Consider the following 15870-nt stretch of genomic DNA (forward strand, 5'->3'; position numbering starts at 1 on the left):
CATATCATTGCCGATAAAGTAAGATCTAAAAATAGAAGTGTTAGATCCTCGTCTGAGTAAAGTAGTAGCTGTTCAGCAAAACATACCTTAAGAGCAACAGGGCTATGATAAGAGTGCTATGGGTAAGGTTTTTTTTGGGGGGGGGGGGGGGGTTTGTTAGTGGGTCATGCTATGTAGAGTCGAGGTGAAGTCTGAACAGGTGAGTCTTGAGCCTTTTTCGGAAGATGGCAAATGACTCTGCTGTCTTGACATTGGTCGGGAGTTTGTTCCACCACTGAGGCGCCAGAACAGAGAAGAGGCTGGATTTTGCTGAGCGACATTTGTTTGATTTCAGCGATGGTGGTGCTAACCGGCCAGCTGAAGGAGAGGTGCTCGCTTCGGGGCGTGTGGTTTGACCAGTGTTTGAAGGTCCTCCTTCCCGCCCACCTCCCTCACCGATTGCATCTCTGAAATTAAAACCTGGTTCACTCTTAACTTCCTTAAACTAAATAGTAACAAAACTGAGGTTCTCCTCATTGGCACCAAATCCACCTTATCCAAAACCAACAGCTTTTCCCTCACCATTGACAACTCCTCCGTTTCGCCCTCCCCCCAGATTAAGAGTCTGGGTGTCATCCTTGACTTGACTTCATTTTCTGCTCAAGATGACATCCCTCTACTATTCCTTTACATAGCTAAAAGTTGTTATAAAAAGCTCATATGTTGTTGATATATTATTCTCTGATTATCATGTCGAGAAACTTTCAGCTAATGTTGGCCTAAATGCAGCCACGGTTTAAGCAATAATAATAATAATAACAATAATTTCTCCATAAAGCAGCTGATGTTAACCATCAGTCCATGTTTCTTTTCATTTGTATTTCTTATCATTTGAAGATGTTCTGCTGTAGTTCAGTGATGGTACCTTGATGTAGCTGCTCTGGCAGGTCCCAGAGCTGTCTGCAATCTGGAAGTCATTGTTGAATCTCATCTCCAGGTGGTTCCCTTCATGAGCAATGATCTTCCACGAACACTCCACATTGGCTGGGTAGTTCTGGGGATAGTTTGGAGACTTGATTGTTCCTGTATCAGCATGGATTACCCCTCCACAGCCTGGCCAGAAAAACATATTAGGTAAGGACCCATATAGACTTTATATTAACACGTATAAGTGATCATACAAATTATTTGAACAAAAGACACAAGCGGAGTGAATGAGCTTTTTTTCATGTGGTTGCTGGTCTCATCCTTCACCATCAGAACAAGGGAATGAACTATCTCCTCCAGCACCAGCTCTATATTTCCTGTTGACTCTGTGTCCTTCCTTGGCTTCAGGGTCACCCAAGGGAGAGTGGCGATGGATCAGGAGAAGGTGAGGGCGGTGGCTGAATGGCCGATTCCCACTTCAAGGAAGGAGGTGCAGCTATTTTTGGGCTTCGCTAATTTCTATAGGAAGTTCATCAGAAATGTTCACACTGTTGCTGCACCTTTTACATGCTCTAACCTCTCCGCAGCCTCTATGAAAAGAGCCTGCGGAGAGGTTTGGCCGTGCCAATGCCACCTTCACTTCTCTCAAGAAGAGTTTCTCATCTGCCCCCATACTCACCTTGCCAAATCCTGAACAGCAGTTTATTGTGGAGGTGGATGCCTTGGATGTGGGTTTCTTCGACCCTGCCTCTGCCTCAGCCCTTTTGGATTTGTTTGCCTGTCTTGGACTGTTTACCTGTGTACCGAACCCATTTTTGGATTAAAAACCTTGTCTTCTCTGAGAAGCCGTGTCCTGGGTGCACCCTCTGCTTGTTCCCTGACAGTTGTGTCATTAGCATGGGTGTGATAAGAGATGTTGAAATACTCCAAAACTCTACGCTAATATTCTGAGCGAGGGGCGGCATGTAGATATTGGGGTCATTCCGTGTCATTTCATCAAATGCCTCCCACCTGACCATCTCAGAATGTCTTGAAAAAATTCAAGAACAAAGACACACTTGTTAATAGGACAAATCCAAAATATTAGGTCTCTACTGTCAACAGTTTTCTCATGAAACATCATTGAATGAAGGGTAGTTTCGACGGTTTTTGGCATCATGCTCTGAAAAGCCATTTTTAAACAGCAATATCTGGAAAACTATCTCACCTGTGGCCTTCAAAATGTCTACAGTGTATGTCTACGGTTACTAATAGCCTCCAGACATGAAATATCAGGGGTGTAGCTCAATGATAACCTAGTATGGTAGGTACTTAAAATGTGGCTTGTTGAAATAAAGTAGTACATTTGAAGAGTGGCTGAGCTCCCATTTTTGCAGATAAAAGACTTCTATCACTTCTGCCTCTATCTCTGGTGTTAGCTTAAACATTCTACAAAATATGGTCTCTCTCAGATGATTAGTTTCACAGATATTAAGGCTCAAAAATGGAAGTAAACACATCTTTGCCTAACTTCAGAGTCATATTCCAAAAAACTGACAACAAGTATCAGGTTCAAACTTACTTTTTTTGAAAGATCATATTCTTGTTAAAATCATATTAAAAAATCAGGAGGGTCTTTTGCCTCATTTTGTCGCAGTGATTTTTTAAAATCCTGATATTGGTGGGGTTTTTGTGGCCGGTTTTGGTACTACATGTCATAACAGCCTACCAGTAAACATCACAGGAGGGCAATTCAATTGTGTTTTTTATCATTTAACAAAGACTTATATGTGACTTAATGCTACTGATAAATTTAGCCTTACGAAAACATTAAAATGTAGCACAGTTGTAGTTTCAGAGGCAATAAGTCCTTGAATGTGAGTCAAACATGCTGAAAGCAGCTTTTAATGTTTTAAAGTCTAAAACACAACTCCGCCCGCACCGGTTCATCTTCCCCAGAATGAGGGAATAAATTACTTCCATAAAATGCTTCTTTATAAAAGAAAAATAGATATTTTTATAACTGTACACCTAATCTATACAGCATAAAGACAGTAAGAAAATAATAACATCAAAAGTAATTTTCAAGACACTTAAGGAGAAAACTGAGCTTTGATTCCATGTCTGGAGGGTATTAGTAACAGACACTGTAGAAATTTTGAAGGCCACAGGTGAGATAGTTTTCCAGATATTGCCGTTTAAAAATGGCTTTTCAGAGTATGATGCCAAAACCCGTCTAAACTACCCTTCATTCAATGATGTTTCATAAGAAAACTGTTGACAGTAGAGACCTAATATTTTGGATTTGTCCTATTAACAAGTGTGTCTTTGTACTTGAATTTTTTCAGGACATTCTGAGATGGTCAGGTGGGAAGATTTTCCGAAATTTGATGAAATGACACGGAATGACCCATTGAACCAAAGTGGCCCAAGAATGGAGGCTTGAGGAACCCCACATTTTCAATTATCTTACAAAAACATGTTTGGTATGGGCCTGTACTTAGTTAGTTCAAGATAAGACTATTTAAAAATAGGTTGCATTACTGAAGTTTTCAAGGCCTCAGGAAAATTTGTCCTTTGTCCTTCTGTCTTGTGTTGTCACATGCTTTACTTCCTGTCTTGTTTCCCTCCTTTTTTCTGTCTCCCAGCTGTGTCTAATTGTCTCATCCGCCTTGCCACTCGTTCTCCCCAATCACCTTAGCCTGCCCTTGTGTTTCCACACCTGTCTGTCGTTGACCTAAGCAGCCCTGTGTATTTAGTCTGTGTGTTTCCTTTCTGTCTTTGCTCGGTCGCCTGTTGTATCCCAGATGAATGTCCACCACCGGATCTGTCCTGCCTGTGTCTCCTGGTGTTTTTTCTGGATTAATGTTTGTGAGTTTTGTGCACCTTGTGGATTATCTTATTCTTTTTTTGAATAGTGTTTTTACCCTCGTGGCCTCCCTGAGTTTGGATTTTGTTTTATTGTTAGCTTATTATTGAAATAAACCTATCCTATATTCTTAGTATACACCTGACAGCAGGTAGTGGACTGGTGAGTTGATCAAGTGCTGAACATTTTCTGTCAAACCTGCACAATCTGGGAGTTGAAAATGTTCTAGAAACATGAAAGAAACTGGAGATACAGGTGACATAACTAGTTGCCTGAGGTGGAGCTATATACCGTGTGTCTTATCCCCAGAATTTTACCAGTGAAAAAACTACAAAGTCATTGCATGACTTGTTGGTCAGCAATTCAGAAAGGACTGATATTAAGGGGTTTGTCAGTCTGTCGACAATGGTGAATATAGCCAGGTGTTGTTGTTTTTGATAATCTCAGAGACATAAGATATAATATATATTAAAGACTAAATGACCCTTATTAGGTGAGAATAGGGTTTTTTTTTTTATCGACAATGAGTAGTTGAATGTTGATGGCCAGTATAGAGAATGCAATTTGAAGGCATTGTTTTCACGTTTTAGAACCGTAGGTTGCATGGGACCACATTTCAGAAGACATATGTGACCAGCCACGGCAAAACCAGGGACAAGTCGACCAAAGGGCATTTTGAGTTATTCACAGATTCTGAAAGTGTAGTTTCTGAGCTTTCCAATGATGTCTAACACATGGAAACCATTCACTGAGAAAACTGGCATGAAAGATTTGCAAATCTCACCTCCCCTCACCTCACCTGGTGAGAAAGGAAACACAATGGTGCTCATTTGCATCTCATTCAGATAAGCCCTCCCCCCTACAGATGTCATTCAGTGATATCTGGTATCTGTTAGCCTGCAGGGCAGAAAGTATTGTAGTGGTTTTAACAATGGTTATCAAAAGCAGTTATCATGTAGTTAATGTTGATGTGTGTTGATGTGTTGGTGTTATTTTCGTTAAGCACATTACTGGACTGATCAGAATTAGAAGGTACTTTATTGAAATGTAAACATTGGAGGAAAAAAATCCTACAGTACAGTCAGTACTAGAATTAAGTGAATTTAGTCCAGGCCCAATCTCCTCAAAGTGTTTGATTATATCAGTCAGGGTGTCTGCCAATTCTGAAAAAGAAAAAAAAGAAGTTTCACATCATGTGTCATGCTAACAGGCACCGTCTAAGTAGCTAATGCTAATGATTTAGCAACTAGCCTATTGTCCTCAGGTAGGCTAGTTGCTAAACCATTAGCATCACAGTCTATTCAAGCAATGCCAACAGGCCCCTTGGCACCTTACTGTTAAATCAGATGTGCATATAATTTTAAAATGACAGTACTGAGCTAGCTGAGCTAGCTAAGCAAAGTAGATAACTTGGATGTTAACGGAAACTCACCCCATAAGAAACTGAAAAGTATTCCTGCAGACTTCGTTGCCTCTGATGAAATAAGAGATCCGGGCGCACTTTTCGTCTGCGGCTTTTTGGTTGATGCAGTCATCTCCGAAGTAACTACTGCACATCCGTTTGCTCGGCAACTATAGAATCCATCCGTATGCTGTACATAAGCTTGTGAGCAAGTTTGTCGCTACATGAATGTCTTCCAAGGAGAGAGTTCTCCTTTCTTCTTCCGTAGCATATGGATTTTCTCCATTTCGCTGTCTTTATCCCGTTGAAATGTTACCGTAGATATAGCGCCTAATATCTTCCGCTCCAGCTCCTCTGCTGCGGAGGGACAGGGGCGCTGAATAAGTAGCCATGTGTTTCACTTCTAACGTGCAGCTGATTGAAAAATAACAACAGCGGGTGAATGGCCAATGGTAGGGTTGTACAGTATACCGGTACTAATTTGGTACCGGGGTACTGAGGCATTTAAAACTGTACTATATTGCATTTGGACGGGACCGGTACTTGCAGCGCCGCCGGCAGCGCCCGCAACAGCGCGGCGAACTCGCCACATGACGTCACCACATTGTAACTACAGCTGAGAGGACGAGGAGCGAGCCAGAGCTTGGGGAGATAAAAAGAAAAAGCAAGCAAGGCGGAGAAAACAGCTAGTAAGTGAGCGAGGAGCGTGGACTGGAGCAACAAACGGAGCAGGAGGAAAGCTTGGAGAGAGCAGAGACGTTGGAGGGGGAGGGAGAGAGGTAGAGAGAGAGGGGGGGGAGAGGGAGAGAGGAGCATGGAGAGGAGAATGGCTGCTGCAACCGTCACCACGCTGCAACAAACCAGGGGCCCGAAGTGCGATATGGCAGTACTTTAGCTTAAAAACAAATGAGCAAGGCGAGGCAATTAACGCAGTGCACCACTGTGTAAACGGTGTTTTAAAACATGTATGGCTAAGGGCGGAAACGTCTCCGACTTAGCCAAACACCTAAAGGACAAGAACCCAGACCGGCACACTGAGCTCAGGGAACGACAGAAAGTTTGAATGAACGAATAAAGTTGAAAATATCGAACTTTTCAGGCGGCATCGCGCCACGACATCCAATCAGCGACGAATTCAAGCCGACAAACAGATGAGCTGAGATGGACGGGCTGCATTCCCAAACAACTCCGAGAAGACCGGACCTCGGCGCGACGGGGGCCGTTACCGGCCTCACACCGTCCACGGGCTGAGCCTCAATCAGAAGGACTCAGGCCCCCGAGCGACACCGGGCAAGCGGTCTTCCGTACGCCACATTTCCCACGTCCGCCCGTCAGACGGGGATTTGGCGCTGGGCTCTTCCCTCTTCACTCGCCGCTACTGAGGGAATCCTGGATAGTTTATTTTCCTCTGCTTAGTAATATGCTTAAATTCAGCGGGTTGTCTTTTCTGATCTGAGGTCGTAGTCGAATGTGGCCCCGACTCTCCCTGGGGAGAGGTGCGAGGGACGTGGCCCCCGGAGGAGGCTCACGGACTCTGGCATCGGGTACCCCGATGCGGAGGAGGAGGGTCCGCCGACGTGACCCGCCGGCCCCCCGCCAGCGCTGTCCTCGTTTCCCCCGCTAGAGCGGCACCGGTTCAAAAATGAGCGTCATGCGCAAATTAAGCGAATGACACAAATAGCCCAAAATGATCAAGCGGCGCGATACAAGCATCTCACGCGATTGTATTCGCGTCTATCGCGTCCGGTGTGAACGCCGCATTAAAGGCGCTATATGTAAGAATGTGGCCAAAAACATACTACACTCAAATTCAAAACACTGCGGCGAGTTGTATCTGTCTCCCCCTCCACCCCAGACTCGAGGTTGCCAGAGCTGTTGGCGTATCCAAACACGCTGAAGGCGGCCGGACAGCGGAGTAACAACGTTACTCATTTCGATCGTAGAAACAAACATTAGCAGCACAGCTCGTAACAGAACAGTGCTAATGCTGCTAGCATCCAGCCGATGTCCGGCCGGCCGCCGTCCAGCGGCTGGACAGCCGGATGCCCGTGACAGGACAGTGCTAATGCTAAGCTGTGCTGCTAACGTTTGTTTCTATGATCGAAATGAATAACGTTGTTACTCGACAGTTCAAAGTATTCTAAATGTCCATCCCCGTCAAGCTATGATGCTAACTTAGTTAGCCAAGCTCAACTTACCTGTCTAGGAGAAGAGTAGCCAATCCTGCATCCGATTTCAAATTCCTCTCAGCTTTCACTTGTCTCCACCGTTCAAATAAATCCCCTATATAGACCCTCGCTTTGCCTCGGTTTTTATCTTGGAGTTTTTGTGAATTATAACGAGCTCTTTTGGGTTTTGTTGCCTCCGCCATTGTAGCTCAGTCGAAACTGGCAACCCGTGGTTGCTCAGCAGCTGAGACTCTACTGACTGCAATGATTTGTAGACGCCGGTGGGTGGCGCCACGTGCCAAAACATGTTTTCAAAACATAAATGATTTGCGGTCCGCAAAAGATTTTTTTAAATGCCAATATTTTGGCTGTACTGTTGTTGTTGGTGAGTTCAGTATGTTATATGATCATTATTCCTGAGTGGCTATGACATATGAGGATGATTTTACAGCCAGTTGCTTTAGATTTCTTACATATTGTACCTTTAACAAAAGTAGCTCTGGAAGAAAAATATTATTACATATATATAATAATATAATTAAATATAATAATATTATAATATTTTATATTATATTATTGTATTTATATTTTCACAGTTATTTTTAAACTTTTTGCCAAAAAATAAGGGACCATTTATTGTAAATCAGCATGGGCTGATTTACAATAAATGGTCCCTTATTTTTTTCCAGAGCTGTAAAATGCATGCATTATTTTAAAATTGTGTGCATTAGAAAAGCTTGTCAGGAGGTAGAGCGTTTGGCTGGCAACCGCAAGATTGCGATCCCCGGCTCCTCCTAGCTGAGTGCCTGGTGTCCCTGAGCAAGACACCTCACCCCAATTGCTCCTGACGAGCTGGCTGTCGCCCTGCGTGGTTGACTCTGCCGTCGGTGTGTGAATGTGTGAGTGAATGTCAGTCATTCCTGTAAAGCGCTTTGGAGAAAAGCGCTATATAAATGAGGCCATTTACCATTTATTTTTATCATTGTCTTTGTGGTATTTTATTTTATTTACTGATTAATATGTTATTGTTCTAAGATTTTCTATTAAAATAAAGTCAGTAATTTTTTGCGTTCTCTTTTTATTTGAAAAAGTATCGAAAAGTATCAAAAATGATCGAAATACATTGGTCTTTGTACCAAAATGTTGGTATCGTGACAACACTAGCCAACGGTAATCAGTATGGAAATTTACTGCATCGCCATACACGCCCCAGCAAAGACACAGACAACGGCAGATTTTTTCCGAAACTACAAATACAAAATGTATACTTTTAAGGCAACCAATACTGTTATCTGAAACATGGAGTGGCTTCTTCATGATCTCAACTTGCATATTCTGCAAAAAAACAAAAATCACTCATTTTGGAAAAAAAAAAACCTGCTTACTTCGTTGTTTACGCAAATTCGTCCCAGTCGACTTATTGCTGGTTTGCCGTGGTGGGTCACATATGTATGGTCGTCAATGGTGAGAAACAAATATTGTTTTGATGCTTGTTAAATTGTGTAATGGACTACACATGTTATTCAATTTCAAATATATATTTTTTAGTCCAGAAAGTCTAATTTTGAGGTAGTATAATGTAGTTTTATGTTACATTGTTTACTTGTTCTTTATGTATACTGGCATTTTCATCATTAGAGTAAAGTTCTTGTGACTATTTGTCACAATTTTCCAGGTATGTTGTCCATGTTATACATAGTTAACATGGCTGTACTAATCTTTTAACATCGTCAATAGTTTTGTGACATAATGACGGTGAATTCGAGTTTAAGGTTTTGTTGAATCTAGTAAAGTGTGTATGAGTGAGGTCCCCGCTTGGTAACAAAGAGCAAACATGGTCGAGCTAAGGGCTGCCGCTATATTGTGTCAGCTCTGAATTCACGTGTGTGTGTCTGTGTGTGTGTAGTTAGGTATAGTCCTCAGGTAAATACTGTGGTACCCAAAAATCTATGTTCTTTCTGCAAAAGAAGTGCTTCCTTTTGTAATTTTGTAGAACGTTTTATTAGGATGAAGTTCCCGCAGAGGAAAAATCACTATCACACTTGTGATTATTTATTTTTAGGGTCATAACACTCACAACGACCTTATGTTCTGGGACTGTTTCAAATATCACATGTACTGGGACATAATACATGAAGGAGAAGAGCTGCTCTATGTTCACTCCTTGACCTCGTCACAAGAGACACTCTTGTGATGCAGTTACTAAAAGCTGATGAAATAAGGTATGATTAAATGACTCCTGAAATGACTTAAACATGGTAAGCCAATGATTTGATGCATATGTGGACCCCTCATGATATATAGTTAAATTCCAAATAAGCAGTTCAGTCGCCAGTCCCTCCAGGGTATGGAGAGGTTCCGGGGTAAAAAGCCACCTCAGACTGGAGACATCACCTAACAGATGACTGGAGGGTCTGAGTAGAGCATGTGTTGCATGTAAATTTGTAAACCAACCTGAGGAATCAGCAGACCAGGATGCCATAAAGCCTCCTCTGGACACACTGTGGTCAGCCAGAAAGACTATGGCGAGCTTGTTGGATCCTGACTGGATGGTTCCTGGGGAAGTGGTCCCACAATATTGGCCAATCACAGGGGAGCCAGGGGAACCTCCATTGAAGATGGTGACAGAGTCCCAGCCACATTGAGAGTGAGGCTCCAGGTTAAAATAACTGAAGGTTAGCTAGAAGACACAGAAGTGGAAACATATCAGTAGATCCTGGATTTCAACAACCTCAGCTGTTCAATGTGTCCAGTTGAAGGTAAGACCAAGATGTCAACAGTGACAGCAAATGGAAGCTCCCACTACTCACTGTACAAGACAACTCACAATGGAACTACCTCTGCAGTGTAAATCTCCCACACCTTGAAAGCATCTTAGACTACAATAACAGTGGCTGGCTCACAATGGCAAGGAGTGTCCATTATCAACTCAATACATAATGATATTAAAAACAGCAGTCTTCAATTGGTATATCTGTGCTATATATCCAAATTGTCTTGTTTGGTATATCATACATTATTCAACATACACTGCTCAAAAGAATTAATGGAACAAATAAATCACAAATCAGATCTTGTTGAATAAATTATTCAAGTTGAAAATCTTTACTGATGTACATTGTAGACAAGAAGTTACACTGCTGAAAAAGAGGGAACACATCTCCATCTCACACATCAAATCCTGATGAGCTTGTGTGGATATCATTACAGTAACTCATAATGTGACTCAGTAGTTTGGCCACCGCACTCCTGACAATGTCTGGGCTGCTCCTGATGAGTCAGCGGATAATGTACTGGTGGGTCTCCTCCAAGACCTGGATTAGGGCATCATTGAGCTCCTGGACAGTCTGTGGTGGTACTTGGCAGTGTTGGATGCACCAATACATAGAGTCCCTTAGGTGCCGGATTGGATTTAGGTCAAAGGAACGTGAGAACTAGTCAATGGCATCAATGCCTTTGTCATCCAGGAACTACCTACACACCCTGGCAATGTCCTGCACCAGGAGGAACCCAGGACCCACTGCACTAGCATAAGGTCTGACAATGTCTCTGAGGATTTAATCCTGGTACCTATCAGCAGTCACTGTACTGTTGGATATGACATGGAGGTCTGTGCGGCCCTACAAGGATGTGCCTCTCAAGACCATCACTGACCCACCACCAAACTGGTCATGCTGGGTGACATTACAGCAGCATAACGTTCACCACACAGTCTCCAGACCCTTTCATGCCTGTCAGTGTGAACCTGCTCTTGTCTGTGAAGAGAATGGGGCACCAATGACGAAGCTGCCAATTCTGGTAACTCGCCAATGGTGCTGAACGGTGCTGGGCTGTGAGACCAGGTCCCACTAGAGGACGTCCAGCCCTCATGCCACCCTAATGGAGTTTGTTTCTGACAGTCTGGTCAGAAACATGAACACCACTAGCCTGCTGGCGGTAATTTTGTAGGGCTCTAGCAGTGCTCCTCCTGGTTCTCCTCGCACAAAGGAGCAGATACCGGTCCTGCTGCTAGGTTAATGCCCTCCTCCATGCTCTTGAGACTGTGTTGGGAGACAGCGAAACAGAGTAATTCTTCTCCCGACCACACATATTGATGTGCATACCTGAAGGAGCTGAACTACTTGTGCAACCTGATTGGGATGCAGGTACCGCCTTACGTCCGAGTAGTGACAAGGACACTAGCAGAACACAAGCTAGAGAAGAATCAATCAGGAAGGAGAAGGAGAGATCAGCTGTCTGTGGCCACCACATGCTAAACACTTCCTTCGTTGGGGCTTGTCTTGCTTTTGCCTATTTTGCTCATGTTGTATGTCATTGAAAACACGTCAAACATGCTCATGCATATTATACAGTATCACACAGATATGCTCATCACCGGCGCGAGGCAAAATAAATCAGGTGTCCAACAACTTATCCCCACCATTTTTAAGAAGCCTCTAGATGTGAAGCAGACAGAGCCAAGGCATTACTGAATCTAGTGGAATATAAAATATGTGCCCTTATGCTGCTGTCGAGGACCACGGCTTCAAGTAATTATTAAAAGTCCTTGATGTATGTTTAACTGCATCATACAGTACAATATTGAAATTCCACTTGCTATCAGGCTGTACCTGCCATCTCAGTTCATTCCTAGTACTGTAGCAAGGGTGTTTTCTTTTCCTCCTCTCCAAAGTATCGTTGGTAATTTTAAATGACAATACAAAATGAAAACAAACCTAGAATCATGACTTCAGACATTTTACTGATCACCATCATTATGGAGTTATTTCACTGAAATGTTGCTGTTTTCGTGACAAAAGTTGAGGAATTATTTTTTTCTGACTTGAAATGTAAAGCAATTAATTGAGCGAGAAAGTGAACTCAGACAACCATGTATTTTTTAATAATAAAATCAATGTGGTGCAGAATCCCTAGGTGAGCAATATTTGGCATAACAGCAAACAGACAAGATATCACTGCAAAGCGCTACCATTCTTTGAGTTCATGCAATGCTGGACTCACTGTAATAGTGTGGCCCACTGGGGCCTCAAGCAGCCAAGCACAGCGACTGGGGCTGGGGTATATGTTGGGGAAGTTAGGACTGGATAACACCCCTCCTTCACCTGTCTGCCAGCCGCCACACTCTGCCAAGACAGCATGATCCATATGAGGACTTTGATTATAACAGTATGACAAACAGTAATGCTATATTTAAGAATGTCTCTCTTACCAGAGAACAAATACGTGGCCTTGAAGCCCAGGTCTCCCTGGGAGGAGTCAGTCTTCAATTGGACCCAAAGCTCTGGGGTGAAGACCACAATGGGAATGTTGGGGGTGGTCTGCCCACAGAACTTGGCTAACAGCTCCCCATCTGAGTCACCTGAGGGAGGGGGCAGAAAGTTTAGCAAGAGGATTTAATCCATACAATATATGTTTTATCCATTTCTGATTCAGCAATTTCAGGACATCAGGAGGAGAATTTCAACTTTTACAGGCTTGAGAGTAAGTGTCAAGTGAATTACTTGCTCGAGTTGAAATATTTTAACAAACGTGAATAGATGAATAATGCAAATGTTGTGCCTAATGGCATAGAGGGGGGAAACTGAGAGTTTTATTTATTATATTTATTTTTAAGTAATTTATGTTGTAGGTAACGTGAAATTGGCTCAGTACAATATATAAGTGAATTAAAGTGGCGGCTCGCCTCACTGTCACCCCTTACAGAATACGCGAAATGGTTTAGTCCACTGCACGAGGATTTCCAGAAACAGTGACACAGCTTATTGTGAGTTGAGTGAGTGCTAATGCACTAATTTGCACTGCTAATCGAGAGCCACTTCTTTCCCCAGGAAAGTGAAATCGGCATCAAAAGGCTTTGTGACACAGTCCTTTAAAGTAGCTGGAATTAAACCTCTTCTTAAAAAGCCTACGATAAATCCAGGGGTTTTAGCTAACTACAGACCTATATCAGATCTTCCTTTTCTCTTTAAGATCTTTAGTAGTCACCAATCAGCTGTGTGACTTTCTAAATAACAACAGTCTACTTGAGGACTTCCAGTAAGGATTTAGATTACATCATAGTACAGAGACATCTCTGGTGAAAATAACAAATGACCTTCTAATCGCTTCTGACAAAGGACTGGTTCCTGTACTGTTCCTGCTAGATCTTAGTGCTGCGTTCGACACCATTAATTGAAGTTAGATACAGTGTTCCATAAGCTTCTGTGTTTGGGCCAATACTTTACAAGTTACATATGCTTAATTTAGGCAATATCAAACCATCAAGCCCCTCTTCTGTGGAACCATCTTCCAGTTCTGGTTCAGGAGGCAGACACCATTCCCACATTTAGTAGGCTTAGAAGTTTCCTCTTTGATGCTCAGTTTTGCCTTTATCAGCTCTTACTTAGTTATGCTGATATAGACCTAGATCGTCTGGGGATTTATAATGAGACACTTAGCCTCTCTCTCTCTCTCTGTATGTTCCCCAGAGTCCCTGTGTTTTGTCGTCTTGGTCTCCCTGGATCATAGGGGAACCTGATCCTGACTGCACCAACACCGTGGTCTCGTTTGATGTAGTGCTAGTATTATTAAGACTGACTAAGGTTGACTAATGACTACTGTTACTAACTCGACTCCTCCCAGGATTACTCCCAGGTGTCTGGCTGTGCTTTCTTGTGCTCTGAGGTCCTGACCGACACCAACTGCCAACTTGCCTGATGATGAAGCACCATATTATGGCTCCACCTGCTGCTGTGATGCTGGTCATCATTGGCTGCTTTCTGGTCTACGTGGACATGATGGAGATGGATCCATCTCAGGGTGGCTGTGTCTGTTACCATGGACTACTACTGTTAATATTACTGCTTCTGTTAATATTACATATGTGACATGCAACCAGATCACAGCTAATTTCAGCCAGGATGACTGGAAAATCCTGGCTTAATCCCTATCTAGGATTGTGCAGTAGCCCCCAGATCTATAATGTATGTGTCGGAGCTTCCTGTGCGGCACTCACCTAAGCGTAACTGGAGGTAGTCAGACTCACAGGTCTGGTGGTTCTCCAGGTGCAGGTCTTCTATCAGCACCACAATAGAGGAGTTAATGTGCTGTGGGTTCTGAATCAGCCATTCACAGTTAAGGTTGTTGCTGTAGTTGGACACAAGGTACCCAGGGGAAGTGAAGTTCCCGCCCACTGGGTTGTTCAGGACTCCACCACATTCTAACAAAAGGCCACATGAAAATGCACAATGAGAGACACACTCATAAAATATAACCACAAACACCACAATAACACCCTGCTTATGACAACAAGGGTAGAATACATATTAGAAACACCTGCAAGTATAACACAATACAAACTAACCAACAACAGAAAAATATTACCAATAGCATTCGCAATTAGAATAAGTGATCACAGACTAACTGAAAGGGTCAGGGCTACTCTTCACTAATACTCCACTTTCATTATTGGAGTAGATACCTAATTTAAAGTCGCTGAAACAGCAATTCAAGAGTATCTTGCACTCTTATGGTGATGCATTTCCCAGTGAAAAAGGGTAGACAGGTGGAACATAACGTAAAAAAAAAAAATGATTTGATGGTTGAAAAGATTAGCTCAGCACTTTTTCTAGCTCTGATTTATTGGTGGATGGATGTCACATTATTAGTTGAAATTAGTTGTTATGTAATTAGTTGATGCCTTCTCAAGAGTTAATACGTCGGATTCCTTGCCTTCTTAATGTGTTTGAGACCATCAGTTGTGTTGGGCAGAGGTAGGATTTATAGCCCTATTAGACAGCTGTTCTAATCCATATTATGGCAAGAACCACTCAACTAAGTAAAGAGAAATGACAGTCCATCATTACTTTTTTAAGACATGAAGGTCAATGAGGGAAAGTTCAAGATCTTTAAGTGTGTCCTCAAGTGAAGTCTCCAAAACCATCAAACGCTATGATGAAAGTGGCTCTCATGAGGACCGCCCCAGGAAAGGAAGACCACGAGTTACCTCTGCTGCAGACGATAACATACCAGCCTCAGAAACCACAAATTAACAGCACCTCAAATTAGATCCCACAAAATGCTTCACAGAGTTCAAGTAGCAGACACATCAACATCAACTGTTCAGAGGAGACTGAATCAGGCCTTCATGGTTGCTGCAAAGAAGCCACTACTGAGGGTGAACAAGAAGAAGAAGAGACTTGCTTGGGCCAAGAAACACAAGTAATGGACATTAGAGCAGTGGAATGGGATAAAGTCCTCTGTACAGGTGACCTAGGGAGTTACACTAACCAATTAATGTCAAAAATTAAGGAAACTTTGAGGCCCTTTCTTAAAGGACAAAGCCAACCGAAATTAAGAAAGTACACACTGCCCTGGCTAAATGAAGCATGTAGGAAACTCATGAAGGATAGAGACCAGTTACTGAAATGTTCATTAAAATCAGGCCTCATGACAGACCGACAAAAGTTTACTTCAATGAGAAACAAAGTGATAAAGACCATAAAGCAATCCAACGCTAACTTCTTCATCAAGATTTTTGAGGAGGCTACGGGAAACAACAATAATTT

At 42.7% G+C, this 15870-nt stretch overlaps 1 protein-coding gene across 1 annotated transcript in view; it reads right to left on the bottom strand.

The window, feature by feature from the left end:
• cubn (cubilin (intrinsic factor-cobalamin receptor)) overlaps positions 1-15870 on the bottom strand; it is a gene marked incomplete at its 5' end in the record, with an annotated part of 190573 nt that overhangs the window by 44553 nt on the left and 130150 nt on the right. Inside the window, 5 exons of the mRNA XM_084033641.1 lie at positions 905-1092; positions 9779-10004; positions 12326-12447; positions 12534-12683; positions 14319-14522. Of these exons, the coding sequence (XP_083889767.1) occupies positions 905-1092; positions 9779-10004; positions 12326-12447; positions 12534-12683; positions 14319-14522 (890 nt within the window). The remainder of the gene's footprint in view (positions 1-904; positions 1093-9778; positions 10005-12325; positions 12448-12533; positions 12684-14318; positions 14523-15870) is intronic.

The sequence above is a fragment of the Eutrigla gurnardus genome (genome assembly GCF_963514095.1).
Source record: "Eutrigla gurnardus genome assembly, chromosome: 18".
Classification (NCBI taxonomy): Eukaryota; Metazoa; Chordata; class Actinopteri; order Perciformes; family Triglidae; genus Eutrigla; species Eutrigla gurnardus.